The sequence below is a fragment of the Oncorhynchus gorbuscha genome, unplaced genomic scaffold (genome assembly GCF_021184085.1).
Source record: "Oncorhynchus gorbuscha isolate QuinsamMale2020 ecotype Even-year unplaced genomic scaffold, OgorEven_v1.0 Un_scaffold_1554, whole genome shotgun sequence".
Classification (NCBI taxonomy): domain Eukaryota; kingdom Metazoa; phylum Chordata; class Actinopteri; order Salmoniformes; family Salmonidae; genus Oncorhynchus; species Oncorhynchus gorbuscha.
Window position 1 is genome coordinate 49,531 of NW_025744799.1, and position 19,225 is coordinate 68,755.

The 19,225-nt window shown below is 44.7% G+C and overlaps 1 protein-coding gene across 1 annotated transcript; it reads left to right on the forward strand.

Annotated features, from left to right (window-relative positions):
- Positions 1-835: 835 nt before the first annotated feature.
- On the forward strand, positions 836-14,042 carry LOC124017107 (piggyBac transposable element-derived protein 4-like). Its single transcript, XM_046332499.1, has 5 exons — positions 836-1,241; positions 1,926-2,023; positions 2,798-2,957; positions 6,514-6,619; positions 11,919-14,042. Exons 1-5 carry the CDS (start codon positions 1,025-1,027, stop codon positions 13,654-13,656), a joined length of 2,319 nt encoding a protein of 772 aa, XP_046188455.1. The 5' UTR covers positions 836-1,024; the 3' UTR covers positions 13,657-14,042.
- Positions 14,043-19,225: the final 5,183 nt, after the last annotated feature.

The following is a 19,225-nucleotide window of genomic DNA, read 5'->3' on the forward strand; positions in this document are numbered from 1 at the left end:
ATATTTAAACAGAAATAACTTATTTACATAAGTATTCAGACCCTTTGCTATGAGAATCGAAATTGAGCTCAGGTGCATCTTGTTTCCATTAATCATCCTTGAGATGAGGTGGAAGGAATTGCCCGTAGAGGTCCGACACAGATCTGGGGAAGGGAGACAAAAAAATAATAATTCTGCCGCATTGAAGTTCCCAAAGAACACAGTGGCCTCCATCGTTCCTAAAAGGAGAGGTTTCGAACCACCAAGGCTCTTCCTAGAGCGGGCCGCCTGGCCAAACTGAGCAATCAGGGGAGAAGGGCCTTGGTCTGGGAGGTTACCGAGAACCCGATGGTCACTCTGACAGAGATCTAGTGGAGATGGGAGACACCAACGCTCACCTAAATAGCCCATATGCCACTGGGTGAGAGAAGTTTTCATTGTATTTGGGCAGCATTATATGAAGTGTTATGTGTTGTTCGTGATGAGCCTTGGTCAATTTAGCTCGGAGTATGGCACCCTATTCTATCTGTCACCTAATCCTGCCTAAATAGGCAGGCCAATCCTGGAGGAAAGTATTGGCTGTAAGAAGTAAAAACATAACATCTGGTTATTTTTTAAATGACTTCGTATGACATTGCTTGCCAGACTGAACATTGTAATTCATATTTTTCCAATTTGCGTTACCCACTCCAGTCAGCAGATGGCGATATGAATTTTTCAGGTGATGCTTCTTGCGTGACGTATTATCTAGTGGACGGAACTGGAGACTTCTTCAACAGCGACAAAATGTTCCTGGTTTACCCACGCGGTGCTTTGCTAGCAAACCTAAAAATTGAAGCTCTTTAGACCTAATCTTGTGTATATTACTCTTAGTGTTTTGAACATAATTCTGTTTACCTGTCTACTGGTTCATTTAAACGTAATTGGCTTGTTAAATTAGCAAATGTGTTACATTGATGCTGCACTAGGCTAATCTCCCGGAGCATAAACTCACTAATCTCGACGGAGAAAGAAACTGGTGAAAGGAGGCAAAGAAGCTTGAAGAATGAAAGAAGAGGATGATATTACAGTGAAACAAGAGGATGATATTACAGTGAAACAAGAGGATGATATTACAGTGAAAGAGGAATATGGGAACGAGGTTGTCAAAGTGGAAAAAGGGGTAGGAGCTTTCAGAATCAAAAAGGAGGAAGAACATTTTGAAGTAAAAGAGGAGGATTTCTCAATAAAAGAAGACGAGACCGAACATCCGATTACCACCAGTGAGTACTGTTTTATAAACAGGGGCACTATGCAGTTGTTGAAATAATGTATTTTAAAAAAGGCATTATACTGAAGTTCTGCACTTTAGTATGTTGTTCAGTACTGTAGGAATTGTTTAAGGGGCAATCTGCCATTGGTACAGATATTTTTGGAACTTCAAAATTTGATTTATTGAATTTTCCATGTGGTCTATATTAACGTGCACTTAATCTATTATAACAGGCGTTTAAAATATAATATACAGTGTATAAATGTATAGTTAAAATGTCGAAGGGACGCAAAAGGCATCCATTTTGTGGAACGGCCCTTTAACATTTGCATCACAGTGGTGGGGGGAAAAGTACGCAATTGTCATACTTGAGTAAAAGTAAAGATACCTCAATAGAAAATTACTCAAGTAAAAGTGAATCACCCAGTAAAATACTACTTGAGTAAAAGTCTAAAATGTACTTAAAATATAAATCATTTCAAATTCCTTATATTAAGCAGACCAGATGGTGCCATTTTCTTGTTTTTATTTTTAATTTTTATTTACGGATACAAAACACTAAGAGTATCCATTTTTCAGTTTGAGTCCGACAGATCGGAGGCAGTAATGATTTACCAGGGATGTTCTCTTGATTAGTGTGTGAATTGGACCATTTTCCTGTCCTGCTAAGCATTTGATGTTCTCATTCACACAGGAGAGAGACGTGACAATCGTGGATCCTCTGGGGAGCCTCAACAACCTCATGAAGCTGAAGAGGCAGAGAAGAGTCTCTCCACATCAGAACACCAGATGGTACAGCTTGGTCTGGTCTAGCATACAGCTTGGTCTGGACTAGCATACAGCTTGGTCTGGTCTAGCATACAGCTTGGTCTGGTCTAGCATACAGCTTGGTCTGGTCTAGCATACAGCTTGGTCTGGCCTAGCATATAGCTTGGTCTGGTCTAGCATACAGCTTTGGTCTGGTCTAGCACACAGCTTGGTCTGGCCTAGCATACAGCTTGGTCTGGTCTAGCATATAGCTTGGTCTGGTCTAGCATACAGCTTGGTCTGGTCTAGCATACAGCTTGGTCTGGCCTAGCATACAGCTTGGTCTGGCCTAGCATACAGCTTGGTCTGGCCTAGCATACAGCTTGGTCTGGCCTAGCATACAGCTTGGTCTGGCCTAGCATACAGCTTGGTCTGGTCTAGCATACAGCTTGGTCTGGTCTAGCATACAGCTTGGTCTGGTCTAGCATACAGCTTGGTCTGGTCTAGCATACAGCTTGGTCTGGTCTAGCATACAGCTTGGTCTGGTCTAGCATACAGCTTGGTCTGGTCTAGCATACAGCTTGGTCTGGACTAGCATACAGCTTGGTCTGGACTAGCATACAGCTTGGTCTGGACTAGCATACAGCTTGGTCTGGTCTAGCATACAGCTTGGTCTGGTCTAGCATACAGCTTGGTCTGGTCTAGCATACAGCTTGCTCTATTGTGGTCTGGGCTGGGCTTCTGTAAAGCACTTTATGACAACAGTGACATCAGCATCCATAATGATATGTGTCTGTGTCCCCTCTTTATGGTTACCAGGACAACGCTAGCCGTTCCGTCCTCCCGGAGTCCCAGTGTCGTGCCTCTCCCGGGATGAAGAGGTTGTCTGTGCTGCTGGTGGACTGCAGGAAAGCAACAGGGCTGAGTGGAACTGTGAGAGGAGGAGGAGAGAAGACCGGATCAGATTTGACACATAAAAGTAAGTGCTGTTGTTTAGTTTGAACAAATACAATTGATCTGCCCACTGGTATCTGTTACCAGGACAACCAGCAGAGTTCTGTTAGTTGATATGAAGATGGACTGGTATCTGTTACCAGGACAACCAGCAGAGTTCTGTTAGTTGATATGAAGATGGACTGGTATCTGTTACCAGGACAACCAGCAGAGTTCTGTTAGTTGATATGAAGATGGACTGGTATCTGTTACCAGGACAACCAGCAGAGTTCTGTTAGTTGATATGAAGATGGACTGGTATCTGTTACCAGGACAACCAGCAGAGTTCTGTTAGTTGATATGAAGATGGACTAGTATCTGTTACCAGGACAACCAGCAGAGTTCTGTTAGTTGATATGAAGATGGACTGGTATCTGTTACCAGGACAACCAGCAGAGTTCTGTTAGTTGATATGAAGATGGACTGGTATCTGTTACCAGGACAACCAGCAGAGTTCTGTCAGTTGATATGAAGATGGACTGGTATCTGTTACCAGGACAACCAGCAGAGTTCTGTTAGTTGATATGAAGATGGACTGGTATCTGTTACCAGGACAACCAGCAGAGTTCTGTTAGTTGATATGAAGATGGACTGGTATCTGTTACCAGGACAACCAGCAGAGTTCTGTTAGTTGATATGAAGATGGACTGGTATCTGTTACCAGGACAACCAGCAGAGTTCTGTTAGTTGATATGAAGATGGACTGGTATCTGTTACCAGTGGGGCTGTCCCGACTAATAAAAATCTTGTTTGACTCAGTCACCTGTTCTTTTGACCAATCGATTGGTACACATTTTAAACGTGTATTTCTATATATACAGTACTGTTGTAAAGTTTGGGGTCACTTAGAAATGTCCTTGTTTGTGAAAGAAAAGCACATTTGTTGTCCATTAAAATAACATCAAATTAATCAGCAATACAGTGTAGACATTGTTAATGTTGTAAATGACTATTGTAGCTGGAAACTCCAGTTTTTTTTAATGGAATATCTAAATAGGCAGAAACCCATTATCAGCAACCAGTGGGAGGCCCCGGTGCACAACTGAGCAAGAGTACAAGTACATAAGTGTCTAGTTTGAGAAAGACGCCTCACAACTGTCAGCTTCATTAAATAGTACCCACAAAACACCAGCCTCAACGTCAACAGTGAAAAGGCGACTCCGGGATGCTGGCCTTCTAGGCAGAGTTCCTCTGTCCAGTCTCAACATCAACAGTGAAAAGGCGACTCCGGGATGCTGGCCTTCTAGGCAGAGTTCCTCTGTCCAGTCTCAACATCAACAGTGAAGAGGCGACTCCGGGATGCTGGCCTTCTAGGCAGAGTTCCTCTTTTCAGTCTCAACATCAACAGTGAAGAGGTGACTCCGGGATGCCGGACTTCTAGGCAGAGTTGCAAAGAAAAAGCCATATCTCAGACTGGCCATTAAATATAAAATATTAAAATGGGCAAAAGAACAGACACTGGACAGAGGAACTCTGCCTCTGTAGATAATAATGGGCCTCTGTAGATAATAATGGGCCTCTGTAGATAATAATGGGCCTCTGTAGATAATAATGGGCCTCTGTAGATAATAATGGGCCTCTGTAGATAATAATGGGCCTCTGTAGATAATAATGGGCCTCTGTAGATAATAATGGGCCTCTGTAGATAATAATGGGCCTCTATGTAGATAATAATGGGCCTCTATGTAGATAATAATGGGGCTCTATGTAGATAATAATGGGCCTCTGTAGATAATAATGGGCCTCTATGTAGATAATAATGGGCCTCTATGTAGATAATAATGGGGCTCTATGTAGATAATAATGGGCCTCTGTAGATAATAATGGGCCTCTGTAGATAATAATGGGCCTCTGTAGATAATAATGGGGCTCTGTAGATAATAATGGGGCTCTGTAGATAATAATGGGCCTCTATGTAGATAATAATGGGGCTCTATGTAGATAATAATGGGCCTCTGTAGATAATAATGGGCCTCTGTAGATAATAATGGGGCTATGTAGATAATAATGGGGCTCTATGTAGATAATAATGGGGCTCTATGTAGATAATAATGGGGCTCTGTAGATAATAATGGGCCTCTCTGTAGATAATAATGGGGCTCTATGTAGATAATAATGGGGCTCTATGTAGATAATAATGGGGCTCTGTAGATAATAATGGGGCTCTGTAGATAATAATGGGCCTCTGTAGATAATAATGGGGCTCTGTAGATAATAATGGGCCTCTGTAGATAATAATGGGGCTCTATGTAGATAATAATGGGCCTCTGTAGATAATAATGGGCCTCTGTAGATAATAATGGGCCTCTGTAGATAATAATGGGGCTCTGTAGATAATAATGGGCCTCTGTAGATAATAATGGGCCTCTGTAGATAATAATGGGCCTCTGTAGATAATAATGGGCCTCTGTAGATAATAATGGGCCTCTGTAGATAATAATGGGCCTCTGTAGATAATAATGGGCCTCTGTAGATAATAATGGGCCTCTGTAGATAATAATGGGGCTCTGTAGATAATAATGGGCCTCTGTAGATAATAATGGGCCTCTGTAGATAATAATGGGCCTCTGTAGATAATAATGGGGCTCTGTAGATAATAATGGGGCTCTCTGTAGATAATAATGGGCCTCTGTAGATAATAATGGGCCTCTGTAGATAATAATGGGCCTCTGTAGATAATAATGGGCCTCTGTAGATAATAATGGGCCTCTGTAGATAATAATGGGCCTCTGTAGATAATAATGGGCCTCTGTAGATAATAATGGGCCTCTGTAGATAATAATGGGCCTCTGTAGATAATAATGGGCCTCTGTAGATAATAATGGGCCTCTGTAGATAATAATGGGCCTCTGTAGATAATAATGGGCCTCTGTAGATAATAATGGGGCTCTGTAGATAATAATGGGGCTCTGTGTAGATAATCCACAAATAATCAGCAGTTTCCAGCTAAAATAGTCATTTACAACATTAACTATGTCTACACTGTATTTATGATCCATTTGATGTTATTTTAATTGACAAAAGGACATTTCTAAGTGACCCTGAACTTTAGAAGGGTCGTGTACATCCCAACATGGTCCATGTTGGAAACGGCATTCTGCACGAATTCCCGACTCTTTCAACTTGCAGCAAAAACGATTTTATGAAATCTAATTGGCTAAGCGTTGTTTAACACGGTCGAGTTCCGTTTCAATGCTCGGACACTCGTTTCGTCATTCTACATTATGTATTGGCTATACAACACCTGGTGGTGTCCAATGACCACCTATCGTTTTGAAACCTAGCTGGGTAGCCAATGAGCTGGGATTTCCAGCAGTATGTGAACGCCGTTTGTAGGACAAACAGCCATCATGGTAGAGCTGTGCACAACAGAGTTCATTCCCTGGTGAAAGGAAACCGGACTCATTGTAGTTTACGTTTCACAGCTGTTCGTTCTCTTCTACAAACTTCTCTGAAATCTGAAATAGTTAAACATGGACTGCTAAGAGTGGAAAAGCTAAATCAAAGGTCCAAGTATAAACATGTTGATGATATTATTGCAGAAATTGAGAGTGACACAGAAGGAATGGATGAGGACTCTGTGAGTGATCTGAGTTTGGATTCCAGCGCGGATGACATGTTTTTGGAAGAAGATACACTTTTCGATCAGTAAGTAAAAAATGTGTTTGTTTCTCATGCTAATGCAGTTGTTTAAATGGTTTCATATTAATTTGAGATTTTTTTATTAATTTATATACAGTGGGGAGAACAAGTATTTGATACATTGCCGATTTTGCAGGTTTTCCTACTTACAAAGCATGTAGAGGTCTGTCATTTTTATCATAGGTACACTTCAACTGTGAGAGACGGAATCTAAAACAAAAATCCAGAAAATCACGTTGTATGATTTTTAAGTAATTAATCAGCATTTTATTGCATGATATTAGTACATGATCACCAACCAAAACAGATGAGAGGCCTGTAATTACAGGCTATGACAGACACTACACACTACAACTATGACAGACACTACATTACATTACATTTAAGTCATTTAGCAGACGCTCTTATCCAGAGCGACCTACAAATTGGTGCATTCACCTTATGACATCCAGTAGAACAGTCACTTTACAATAGTGCATCTAAATCTTAAAGGGGGGTGAGAAGGATTACTTATCCTATCCTAGGTATTCCTTAAAGAGGTGGGGTTTCAGGTGTCTCCGGAAGGTGGTGATTGACTCCGCTGTCCTGGCGTCGTGAGGGAGTTTGTTCCACCATTGGGGGCCAGAGCAGCGAACAGTTTTGACTGGGCTGAGCGGGAACTGTACTTCCTCAGTGGTAGGGAGGCGAGCAGGCCAGAGGTGGATGAACGCAGTGCCCTTGTTTGGGTGTAGGGCCTGATCAGAGCCTGGAGGTACTGAGGTGCCGTTCCCCTCACAGCTCCGTAGGCAAGCACCATGGTCTTGTAGCGGATGCGAGCTTCAACTGGAAGCCAGTGGAGAGAACGGAGGAGCGGGGTGACGTGAGAGAACTTGGGAAGGTTGAACACCAGACGGGCTGCGGCGTTCTGGATGAGTTGTAGGGGTTTAATGGCACAGGCAGGGAGCCCAGCCAACAGCGAGTTGCAGTAATCCAGACGGGAGATGACAAGTGCCTGGATTAGGACCTGCCTGTGTGAAGCAGGGTCGTACTCTGCGGATGTTGTAGAGCATGAACCTACAGGAACGGGCCACCGCCTTGATGTTAGTTGAGAACGACAGGGTGTTGTCCAGGATCACGCCAAGGTTATTAGCGCTCTGGGAGGAGGACACAATGGAGTTGTCAACCGTGATGGCGAGATCATGGAACGGGCAGTCCTTCCCCGGGAGGAAGAGCAGCTCCGTCTTGCCGAGGTTCAGCTTGAGGTGGTGATCCGTCATCCACACTGATATGTCTGCCAGACATGCAGAGATGCGATTCGCCACCTGGTCATTAGAAGGGGGAAAGGAGAAGATTAATTGTGTGTCGTCTGCATAGCAATGATAGGAGAGACCATGTGAGGTTATGACAGAGCCAAGTGACTTGGTGTATAGCGAGAATAGGAGAGGGCCTAGAACAGAGCCCTGGGGACACCAGTGGTGAGAGCGTGTGGTGAGGAGACAGATTCTCGCCACGCCACCTGGTAGGAGCGACCTGTCAGGTAGGACGCAATCCAAGCGTGGGCCGCGCCGGAGATGCCCAACTCGGAGAGGGTGGAGAGGAGGATCTGATGGTTCACAGTATCGAAGGCAGCCGATAGGTCTAGAAGGATGAGAGCAGATGAGAGAGAGTTAGCTTTAGCAGTGCGGAGCGCCTCCGTGATACAGAGAAGAGCAGTCTCAGTTGAATGACTAGTCTTGAAACCTGACTGATTTGGATCAAGAAGGTCATTCAGAGAGAGATAGCGGGAGAGCTGGCCAAGGACGGCACGTTCAAGTGTTTTGGAGAGAAAAGAAAGAAGGGATACTGGTCTGTAGTTGTTGACATCGGAGGGATCGAGTGTAGGTTTTTTCAGAAGGGGTGCAACTCTCGCTCTCTTGAAGACTGAAGGGACGTAGCCAGCGGTCAGGGATGAGTTGATGAGCGAGGTGAGGTAAGGGAGAAGGTCTCCGGAAATGGTCTGGAGAAGAAGAGGGGATAGGGTCAAGCGGGCAGGTTGTTGGGCGGCCGGCCGTCACAAGACGCGAGATTTCATCTGGAGAGAGAGGGGAGAAAGAGGTCAGAGCACAGGGTAGGGCAGTGTGAGCAGAACCAGCGGTGCCGTTTGACTTAGCAAACGAGGATCGGATGTCGTCGACCTTCTTTTCAAAATGGTTGACGAAGTCATCTGCAGAGAGGGAGGAGGGGGGGGGGGGATTCAGGAGGGAGGAGAAGGTGGCAAAGAGCTTCCTAGGGTTAGAGGCAGATGCTTGGAATTTGGAGTGGTAGAAAATGGCTTTAGCAGCAGAGACAGAGGAGGAAAATGTAGAGAGGAGGGAGTGAAAGGATGCCAGGTCCGCAGGGAGGAGAGTTTTCCTCCATTTCCGCTCGGCTGCCCGGAGCCCTGTTCTGTGAGCTCGCAATGAGTCGTCGAGCCACGGGGCGGGAGGGGAGGACCGAGCCGGTCTGGAGGATAGGGGACATAGAGAGTCAAAGGATGCAGAAGGGGAGGAGAGGAGGGTTGAGGAGGCAGAATCAGGAGATAGGTTGGAGAAGGTTTGAGCAGAGGGAAGAGATGATAGGATGGAAGAGGAGAGAGTAGCGGGGGAGAGATAGCTAAGGTTGGGACGGCGCGATACCATCCGAGTAGGGGCAGTGTGGGAAGTGTTGGATGAGAGCGAAAGGGAAAAGGATACAAGGTAGTGGTCGGAGACTTGGAGGGGAGTTGCAATGAGGTTAGTGGAAGAACAGCATCTAGTAAAGATGAGGTCGAGCGTATTGCCTGCCTTGTGAGTAGGGGGAAGGTGAGAGGGTGAGGTCAAAAGAGGAGAGGAGTGGAAAGGAGGCAGAGAGGAATGAGTCAAAGGTAGACGTGGGGAGGTTAAAGTCGCCCAGCACTGTGAGAGGTGAGCCGTCCTCAGGAAAGGAGCTTATCAAGGCATCAAGCTCATTGATGAACTCTCCGAGGGAACCTGGAGGGCGATAAATGATAAGGATGTTAAGCTTGAAAGGGCTGGTAACTGACAGCATGGAATTCAAAGGAGGCGATAGACAGATGGGTAAGGGGAGAAAGAGAGAATGACCACTTGGGAGAGATGAGGATCCCGGTGCCACCACCCCGCTGACCAGAAGCTCTCGGGGTGTGCGAGAACACGTGGGCGGACGAAGAGAGAGCAGTAGGAGTAGCAGTGTTGTCTGTGGTGATCCATGTTTCCGTCAGTGCCAAGAAGTCGAGGGACTGGAGGGAGGCATAGGCTGAGATGAACTCTGCCTTGTTGGCGGCAGTTCCAGAGGCTACCGGAGACCTGGAACCCCACGTGGGTCGTGCGCGCTGGGACCACCAGATTAGGGTTGCCGCGGCCACGCGGTGTGGAGCGTTTGTATGGTCTGTGCAGAGAGGAGAGAACAGGGATAGACAGACACATAGTTGACAGGCTACAGAAGAGGCTACGCTAATGCAAAGGAGATTGGAATGACAAGTGGACTACACGTCTCGAATGTTCAGAAAGTTAAGCTTACGTAGCAAGAATCTTATTGACTAAAATTATTAAATGATACAGTACTGCTGAAGTAGGCTAGCTGGCAGTGGCTGCGTTGTTGACACTACACTAATCAAGTCGTTCCGTTGAGTGTAATAGTTTCTGCAGTGTTGCTATTCGGGGGCTAGCTGGCTAGCTAGCAGTGTTGTTTACGTTACGTTGCGTTAAAAGAACGACAATAGCTGGCTAGCTAACCTAGAAAATCGCTCTAGACTACACAATTATCTTTGATACAAAGACGGCTATGTAGCTAGCTATGTAGCTAACTACGATCAAACAAATCAAACCGTTGTACTGTAATGAAATGAAATGAAAATGTGATACTACCTGTGAATGCGATCGGGTTGTTGAGTCTGTTGGCTAGCCGTTGGCTAGCTGTTGGCTAGCTAGCAGAGTCTCCTACGTTAAGGACGACAAATAGGACAACAAATAGCTGGCTAGCTAACCTCGGTAAATTAAGATAATCACTCTAAGACTACACACTCTAAACTACACAATTATCTTGGATACGAAGACAGCAAAGACAGCTATGTAGCTAGCTAACACTACACTAATGAAGTCGTTCAGTTGAGTGTAATAGTTACTACAGTGCTGCTAATCGGTGGGCGTTTGCTAGCTGGCTAGCTGCTGGGCAAATAGCAGTGTAGACTACGTTAGGACGACGAAGCTGCTGGGCAAATAGCAGTGAAGAATACGTTAGGACGATACGATAATTATGCAATTATCTTTGATACAAAGACGGCTATGTAGCTAGCTAAGAAGAAATTGCTAAGATTAGACAAATCAAACCGTTGTACTATAATGAAATGTAATGAAAGAGTTATACTACCTGCGGAGCGAAGTGCCGATGCGACCGCTCGCTCCAACCCGGAAGTTCACTACAACTATGACAGACACTACACACTACAACTATGACAGACACTACAGACACTACAACTATGACAGACAGACACTACACACTACAACTATGACAGACACTACACACTACAACTATGACAGACACTACACACTACAACTATGACAGACACTACACACTACAACTATGACAGACACTACACACTACAACTATGACAGACACTACAACTATGACAGACATATATATATGTATGTTTACAAATTACAGGCCCCTCATCTTTTTAAGTGGGAGAACTTGCACAATTGGTGGCTGACTAAATACTTTTATTGCCCCACTGTATAGACACTGCAAAAAATAAATAAAGGGAACACTTAAACAACACAATGTAACTCCAAGTCAATCACACTTCTGTGAAATCCAACTATCCACTTAGGAAGCAACACTGATTGACAAATTTCACATGCTGTTGTGCAAATGGAATAGACAACAGGTGGAAAATTATAGGCGTTTAGCAAGACACCCCCAATAAAGGAGTGGTTCTGCAGGTGGGGGCCACAGACCACTTCTCAGTTCCTATGCTTCCTGGCTGATGTTTTGGTCACTTTTGAATGCTGGCGGTGCTTTTGAATGCTGGCGGTGTTGGCTAGTCATTGTGAGTGAGGGTCTGTTTGTATGTATGAGAACGACCCATAGCCTATGTTTGTGTATGTATGTATATATGTGTGTGTATATATGTATAAATTAATTGTATGGTGTAGAATGTAGGCAAACACAGACAAGCCCACAACAAAGTGAAATGGAACAGCACTTTATGTTCCCTGTACTCACATGTATATAAATAATGTGTGTTTTTATTATACCTGTTGATGCAGGGCTCATATGTGAAACTATTCTAACTGAACATTTTCTTTCACAGTGGCACTGACCCCGACTGGGAGCCCCCAGTGCCAACTTGTCCATCCCCCTCTGAAGCTGGTTCATCCAGCTGTACCCCTGCTGTCTCTGGCTCCACACCTCCCGGGCCGTCTAGAGGACCGACAAAGAAGAGGAAGAGGGGAAGAAGTGTGCCACCCGCTAACAGAGGGACAGACTGGCGTTGGCACACCGTCCTAGAAGACGATGTGGAGCCACCCAAACCGACCTTTAGGCCGAAAAGGAAGCCAGGACCTCAGCTAAACATGACTGCTACGTACAGCCCCCTTCAGCTTTTTCAGCTGTTCTTCACCCAATCCGTTGTAGAGTCGCTCGTGTCCAACACGAATAAGAATGGGAAGAAGAAGCAAGCAGGCAAAACGGCAGCATGGAAGCCCATAACCACGGCAGACTTTTTCTGCTACCTTTCTCTGGTCATCTACATGGGGCTTGTGAGGCTGAAAAGCCTGAAGGCCTACTGGAAAACGTCATCTCTCTACCAACTGCCTTTCCCCTCGACTGTTATGTCCCGCAAAAGGTTTCTGGTTCTCTCCCAGGCGCTTCACATCTGTGACCCAAAGGTCGATGAAGAGAATGAGAAGAAGAGAGGCACAGCGAGGTTTGATACACTGTGCAAAATCAAACCTCTCTACCACAGCATTGTCGAAGCCTGCAAGACGTACTTTCAGCCAGCCCAGAACGTGTCAATCAATGAGAGGATGGTGGCCTCAAAGGACAGCATTGGCCTCCAACAATACATGAGAAACAAACCAACCAAGTGTGGTCTGAAGCTGTTTGTGTTGGCTGATTCTGCGTGTGCCTACACGTGCAATTTCTTTGTCTACGAGGGGAAGAACAGTTTTGCTACCGGTAAGGAACTCTGCTATGCCTCTGTAATGGCGTTGTTGGATTTTCAACTGCTGGGGAAGGGCTACAAACTGTTTGTGGACAACTTCTACACAAGCCCTGCCCTGTTTGCAGACCTGAGGAAGCTGGGGGTGTGGGCTTGTGGCACCATTCGTACCACCAGGGTGGGCTTCCCGAAGACTAAGGTGGACGACATGCCCAAGCAGGCTGAGCGCGGGACCATGCGATGGATCCGAGAAGATGGCCTGCTGTTTGTGAAGTGGATGGACGCCAGAGAGGTGGTGATGTGCTCCACAATCCACAAGTCCTTCAGTAGCGATCACGTCATCAGGCGTGTGAAGGACGCTACTGGGGCATGGACCACAAAAAGTGTCCCCATTCCTGCAGCCATCAAGGACTACAACCAGAGCAGAGGAGGTGTAGACTTGTCAGACGCTCTTATAGGGTACTACAATGTTCTCCATAAGACAAGGAAATGGTACAAGACATTGTTTTACCATTTCATTGACATTGCTGTGGTGAATGCCTTCATCCTCCAGAAGGAAATGGCTAAGAGCTGTGGACAGCCCCCCATCTCACAGCTGGTATTCAGGGAGCAGCTCGTCCGTGAGCTTGCTAGCTACAGCAGGTCCACTGCAGCACCTTCAGTCCCCTCTACCTCTGTCCCTTCTGCTCCTTCAACCAGTGGTTTGCACATGCTGAAATTCCTTACTGCAGGCGAGAATGAGTGCAAAAGGAATTCAGTAAGGAGGCTTCGTTGTGCTCTTTGCCACAAGAAATCCTCTGTCGGCTGCAGCACCTGTGAAGTGACCCTCTGCTTCACAGCAGAAAGAGACTGCTATGCGCTGTGGCATCAGAAGCACAATATTGTGTAGAGGGTCTTCACATTATTGAACATTGAGTGTAAATAGTTTCCCTTGTTATTATTATTGTTTTGGAAATGTCTATTTTTTTTCTTCAATTTTCCAAAATATATTTTTCCGGTATGTTGGAATAATTTTTTTGTATTTTGTATATAGTTTTTTTCAGCAATGTACCCATGTACCAATTCGGCCACTTGGGTACATTTGGTAAACTTGTGAGGGACACCTGGGTGACTACATACCCAATGGCATGTACCTCACTCATTCCTAGAGGTATCTGTCTGAAACTTTGGGCAAATACTGTTTCCTGGTTAGTCTCTCATTTGAAAGTATCCACAGTAGCATAACTGAATATTTTGATGTTCTAGTTGATTTTAAAGATGCTACAACAATAAAAGAACTGAAAAACGCCTGTTTATTTCCTTGTATTTTCTTCTACCAGATCTATTGTGTTATCTTCTCCTACATTCAATTCACATTTACACAAACTTCAGAGTGTTTTTTTATCAAATGGTAACAAGAATATGCATATCCTTGCTTCTGGGCCTGAGCTACAGGCTGTTAGAATAGGGTATGTCTTCTGCTTCTGGGCCTGGGCCTGAGCTACAGGCTGTTACAATAGGGTATCTCTTCTGCTTCTGGGCCTGAGCTACAGGCTGTTAGAATAGGGTATGTCTTCGCTTCAGGTCCTGGAGCTACAGGCTGTTAGAATAGGGTATGTCTTCTGCTTCTGGGCCTGAGCTACAGGCTGTTAGAATAGGGTATGTCTTCTGCTTCTGGGCCTGAGCTACAGGCTGTTAGAATAGGGTATCTCTTCTGCTTCTGGGCCTGAGCTACAGGCTGTTAGAATAGGGTATGCCTTCAGGCGGAAATTGCACAAAGTGGGGGGGTATCCTTAACAGGTTAACCTGTTATGGCTACATCGGTTTGTTCTCAATTTCCACCTGAAGACATCTAACCCAAATCTAACTGCCTGTAGCTCAGCCCCAGAGGCAGAAGACATACCCAAATCTAACTGGGATATCCTTGTCTCATTGCGCATCGCTAGGCCAATTGTGCATCGCCCCATGGACCTCCCGATCACGGCCAGCTGCGACAAATATGGAAAATAGAATTCACCCATGATGTCATAATGATAGTTTAACCAGGTTTCTAACCAGGTTTCTAGGATATATAGTATATTCTAGAATTCATCCATGATGTCATAATGATAGTTTAACCAGGTTTCTAGGATATATAACAGACAGTTGAAACATGAGTCGTTTATAAGCTCTATTCTTCAGGAATCAATGGTGATATATTATATGGGTCTTTCTATAACTGCCAGTGTTGGTTTTCCTGTGGAGGTCAAATTGTTAGAGCTGTTGATAAGTCATTGTATGATATTCAGCCAATTATTTTCATGCCATTACATTAAAGGCGAAATATTGTCTTTTCTTAGCAAGGTGTTGCTCTAATAATGTTAGCTGTTTGTGATGTTAATTGAGTATATAGATATAGTTGATAAGTCATTGTATAATATTCAGGTAAATGGGTATTTCTATAGTGGATTTCTGCTGTTGTGGGCCTTTAACCATCTGTCTGACTTTGTTGTTCACACAGGAGAGAGACGTGACTACCGTGGATCCTCTGGGGAGCCTCAACAACCTCATGATGCTGAGGAGACAGAGAAGAGTCTCCACATCAGAACACCTCAAACACCAGCTGGCCTTAAAAGACATCAGAGAATACATACAGGAGAGAAACTTAATAGCTGTGATCAATGTGGGAAGAGTTTTAGTGTTACAAGCAGCCTGAAAGCACACCAGAGAACACACACAGGGGAGAAACCTTACAGCTGTTATCAGTGTGGGAAAAGATTTACCTCATCTAGCCACCTGACCATACACCAGAGAACACACACAGGAGAGAAACCTTACAGCTGTTATCAGTGTGGGAAAAGATTTACCTCATCTAGCCACCTGACCATACACCAGAGAATCCACACAGGAGAGAAACCTAATAGCTGTGATCAATGTGGGAAGAGTTTTGTTACATCTAGCTGTCTGACCATACACCAGAGAATACACACTGGTGAGAAACCTTACCACTGCTCTCACTGTGGAAAGAGTTTTGTTACATCTAGCTGTCTGACCATACACCAGAGAATACACACTGGTGAGAAACCTTACCACTGCTCTCACTGTGGAAAGAGTTTTGTTATCTCAGGAAATTTAACATCACACCAGAGAACACACACAGGAGAGAAGCCTTATAGCTGTAATCAATGTGGGAAGAATTTCTCACTCAGGCAACCTGATAGCACACCTGAGAATACACACTGGAGAGAAACCTCACTGCTGCTCTGACTGTGGGCAGAGATTCATCTTTTTAGCAGATCTTAAAATACATCAGAGAATCCACACAGGAGAAAAACCTTACCACTGCTCGGACTGTGGAAAGAGTTTTGTTTCATCAAAAAATTTAAAATCACACCAGAGAACACACACAGGAGAGAAACCTTATAGCTGTGATCAATGTGGGAGGAGTTTTGTTACATCTAGCAGTCTGACTATGCACCAGCGGACACACACAGGAGAGAAACCTCATAGCTGTAGTCAATGTGACATGAGATACTCTGATAAAAGATCTCTGATTAAACACCAGAAAATACATGAAGGAGTTGTTTCATGATATCAATGAAATAATGTTACAATATAGAATGTTTTAACATTGTAGTAGGAGTATTTTAATGATGTCACAATGTAGAATGTTTTAACATTGTAGTAGGAGTATTTTAATGATGTCACAATGTAGAATGTTTTAACATTGTAGTAGGAGTATTTTAATGATGTCACAATGTAGAATGTTTTAACATTGTAGTAGGAGTATTTTAATGATGTCACAATGTAGAATGTTTTAACATTGTAGTAGGAGTATTTTAATGATGTCACAATGTAGAATGTTTTAACATTGTAATATGATTATTTTAATGATGTCACAATGTAGAATGTTTTAACATTGTAGTAGGAGTATTTTAATGATGTCACAATGTAGAATGGTTTAACATTGTAGTAGGAGTATTTTAATGATGTTCTGTTGATTTAAGTGTCATGTGGATATGAGCCTCATCAGGGGAAAAATCCAGGCTCTGTATTGAAAGAGTATTATTTAACCAAAAACGTGTTGTGTTACACTTACCTCGTTGGCAACCCACTTGAATTCAAATGCATCAAAATGTAGCTAGCTGTTGTCTACAAGTTGTCCTCTAACCAGTGATGTACACATTATTCCCAGATTCCGTGTGGTGTTTGAGCTGCTAGTTTAATTTTGGAGACATATAATTGAAACGCATCCCTCCAAAATGTAGCTGACTGTCTTCTGCAGGTTGTCCTCTAACCAGTGAGGTAAAATATATCTCCCATTTTCAGGTGTTTTGTTTAGTTGTGTCAGTTTCAACAGCACGTACAACCTAATTTCCCCCCTAATCGATATCAGTGATTTATTGCTACTTGTCAAAACAACAGTGTTTTTGGTGCTTGTGCAGTTTATAAGGAGCTTGTTTAAAAAGGATACAAGTAATATTGTGGCAGATGTTTGTGTACATTTTATGTTTAGGTTTTCAATATATCTCAAACTGTTTCTGCATATTGGTGATTGATATGGACACGTTAAAACTGTTTTGACATTGGGGCTATCCCATCTAGCAACATGACTTTGAAAACAAGACTATCCCATCTAGCAACATGACTTTGAAAACAAGACTATCCCATCTAGCAACATGACTTTGAAAACAAGACTATCCCATCTAGCAACATGACTTTGAAAACAAGACTATCCCAACTAGCAACATGACTTTGAAAACAAGATTATCCCATCTAGCAAAATGACTTTGAAAACAAGACTATCCCATCTAGCAACATGACTTTGAAAACAAGACTATGCCGACGTCCAATGTACATTTGGTTTTGTCCAATCTACCTTCGGTTTCGGGATAGTATAATTAAAGCAGTATAATAAATTGGTCTATAATACATTTTATAAACAAATCTACATCACTCCAGTATTTCTTTACTACATCCAAGTGCTAATGAGTTGCACCCCTTCTGAAAAAACCTACACTCGATCCCTCCGATGTCAACAATTACAGACCAGTATCCCTTCTTTCTTTTCTCTCCAAAACTCTTGAACGTGCCGTCCTTGGCCAGCTCTCCCGCTATCTCTCTCTGAATGACCTTCTTGATCCAAATCAGTCAGGTTTCAAGACTAGTCATTCAACTGAGACTGCTCTCCTCTGTATCACGGAGGCGCTCCGCACTGCTAAAGCTAACTCTCTCTCCTCTGCTCTCATCCTTCTAGATCTATCGGCTGCCTTCGATACTGTGAACCATCAGATCCTCCTCTCCACCCTCTCCGAGTTGGGCATCTCCGGCGCGGCCCACGCTTGGATTGCGTCCTACCTGACAGGTCGCTCCTACCAGGTGGCGTGGCGAGAATCTGTCTCCTCACCACGCGCTCTCACCACTGGTGTCCCCCAGGGCTCTGTTCTTGGCCCTCTCCTATTCTCGCTATACACCAAGTCACTTGGCTCTGTCATAACCTCACATGGTCTCTCTTATCATTGCTATGCAGACGACACACAATTAATCTTCTCCTTTCCCCCTTCTGATGACCAGGTGGCGAATCGCATCTCTGCATGTCTGGCAGACATATCAGTGTGGATGACGGATCACCACCTCAAGCTGAACCTCGGCAAGACGGAGCTGCTCTTCCTCCCGGGGAAGGACTGCCCGTTCCATGATCTCGCCATCACGGTTGACAACTCCATTGTGTCCTCCTCCCAGAGCGCCAAGAACCTTGGCGTGATCCTGGACAACACCCTGTCGTTCTCAACTAACATCAAGGCGGTGGCCCGTTCCTGTAGGTTCATGCTCTACAACATCCGCAGAGTACGACCCTGCCTCACACAGGAAGCGGCGCAGGTCCTAATCCAGGCACTTGTCATCTCCCGTCTGGATTACTGCAACTCGCTGTTGGCTGGGCTCCCTGCCTGTGCCATTAAACCCCTTCAACTCATCCAGAACGCCGCAGCCCGTCTGGTGTTCAACCTTCCCAAGTTCTCTCACGTCACCCCGCTCCTCCGTTCTCTCCACTGGCTTCCAGTTGAAGCTCGCATCCGCTACAAGACCATGGTGCTTGCCTACGGAGCTGTGAGGGGAACGGCACCTCAGTACCTCCAGGCTCTGATCAGGCCCTACACCCAAACAAGGGCACTGCGTTCATCCACCTCTGGCCTGCTCGCCTCCCTACCACTGAGGAAGTACAGCTCCCGCTCAGCCCAGTCAAAACTGTTCGCTGCCCTGGCCCCCCCAATGGTGGAACAAACTCCCTCACGACGCCAGGACAGCGGAGTCAATCACCACCTTCCGGAGACACCTGAAACCCCACCTCTTTAAGGAATACCTAAGATAGGTTAAGTAATCCCTCTCACCCCACCCCCCCTAAGTTTTAGATGCACTATTGTTAAGTGACTGTCCCCCTGGATGTCATAAGGTGAATGCACCAATTTGTAAGTCGCTCTGGATAAGAGCGTCTGCTAAAT

Excerpts from the sequence above, each read along its gene's own strand:
- LOC124017107 (XM_046332499.1), top strand. The coding sequence starts at position 1,025 with ATGAAAGAAGAGGATGATATTACAGTGAAACAAGAGGATGATATTACA. Across the intron at positions 1,242-1,925 it reads CGAACATCCGATTACCACCA|GAGAGAGACGTGACAATCGT; the intron begins GTGAGTACTGTT and ends TCATTCACACAG. Across the intron at positions 2,958-6,513 it reads ATCAGATTTGACACATAAAA|AAATTGAGAGTGACACAGAA; the intron begins GTAAGTGCTGTT and ends ATATTATTGCAG.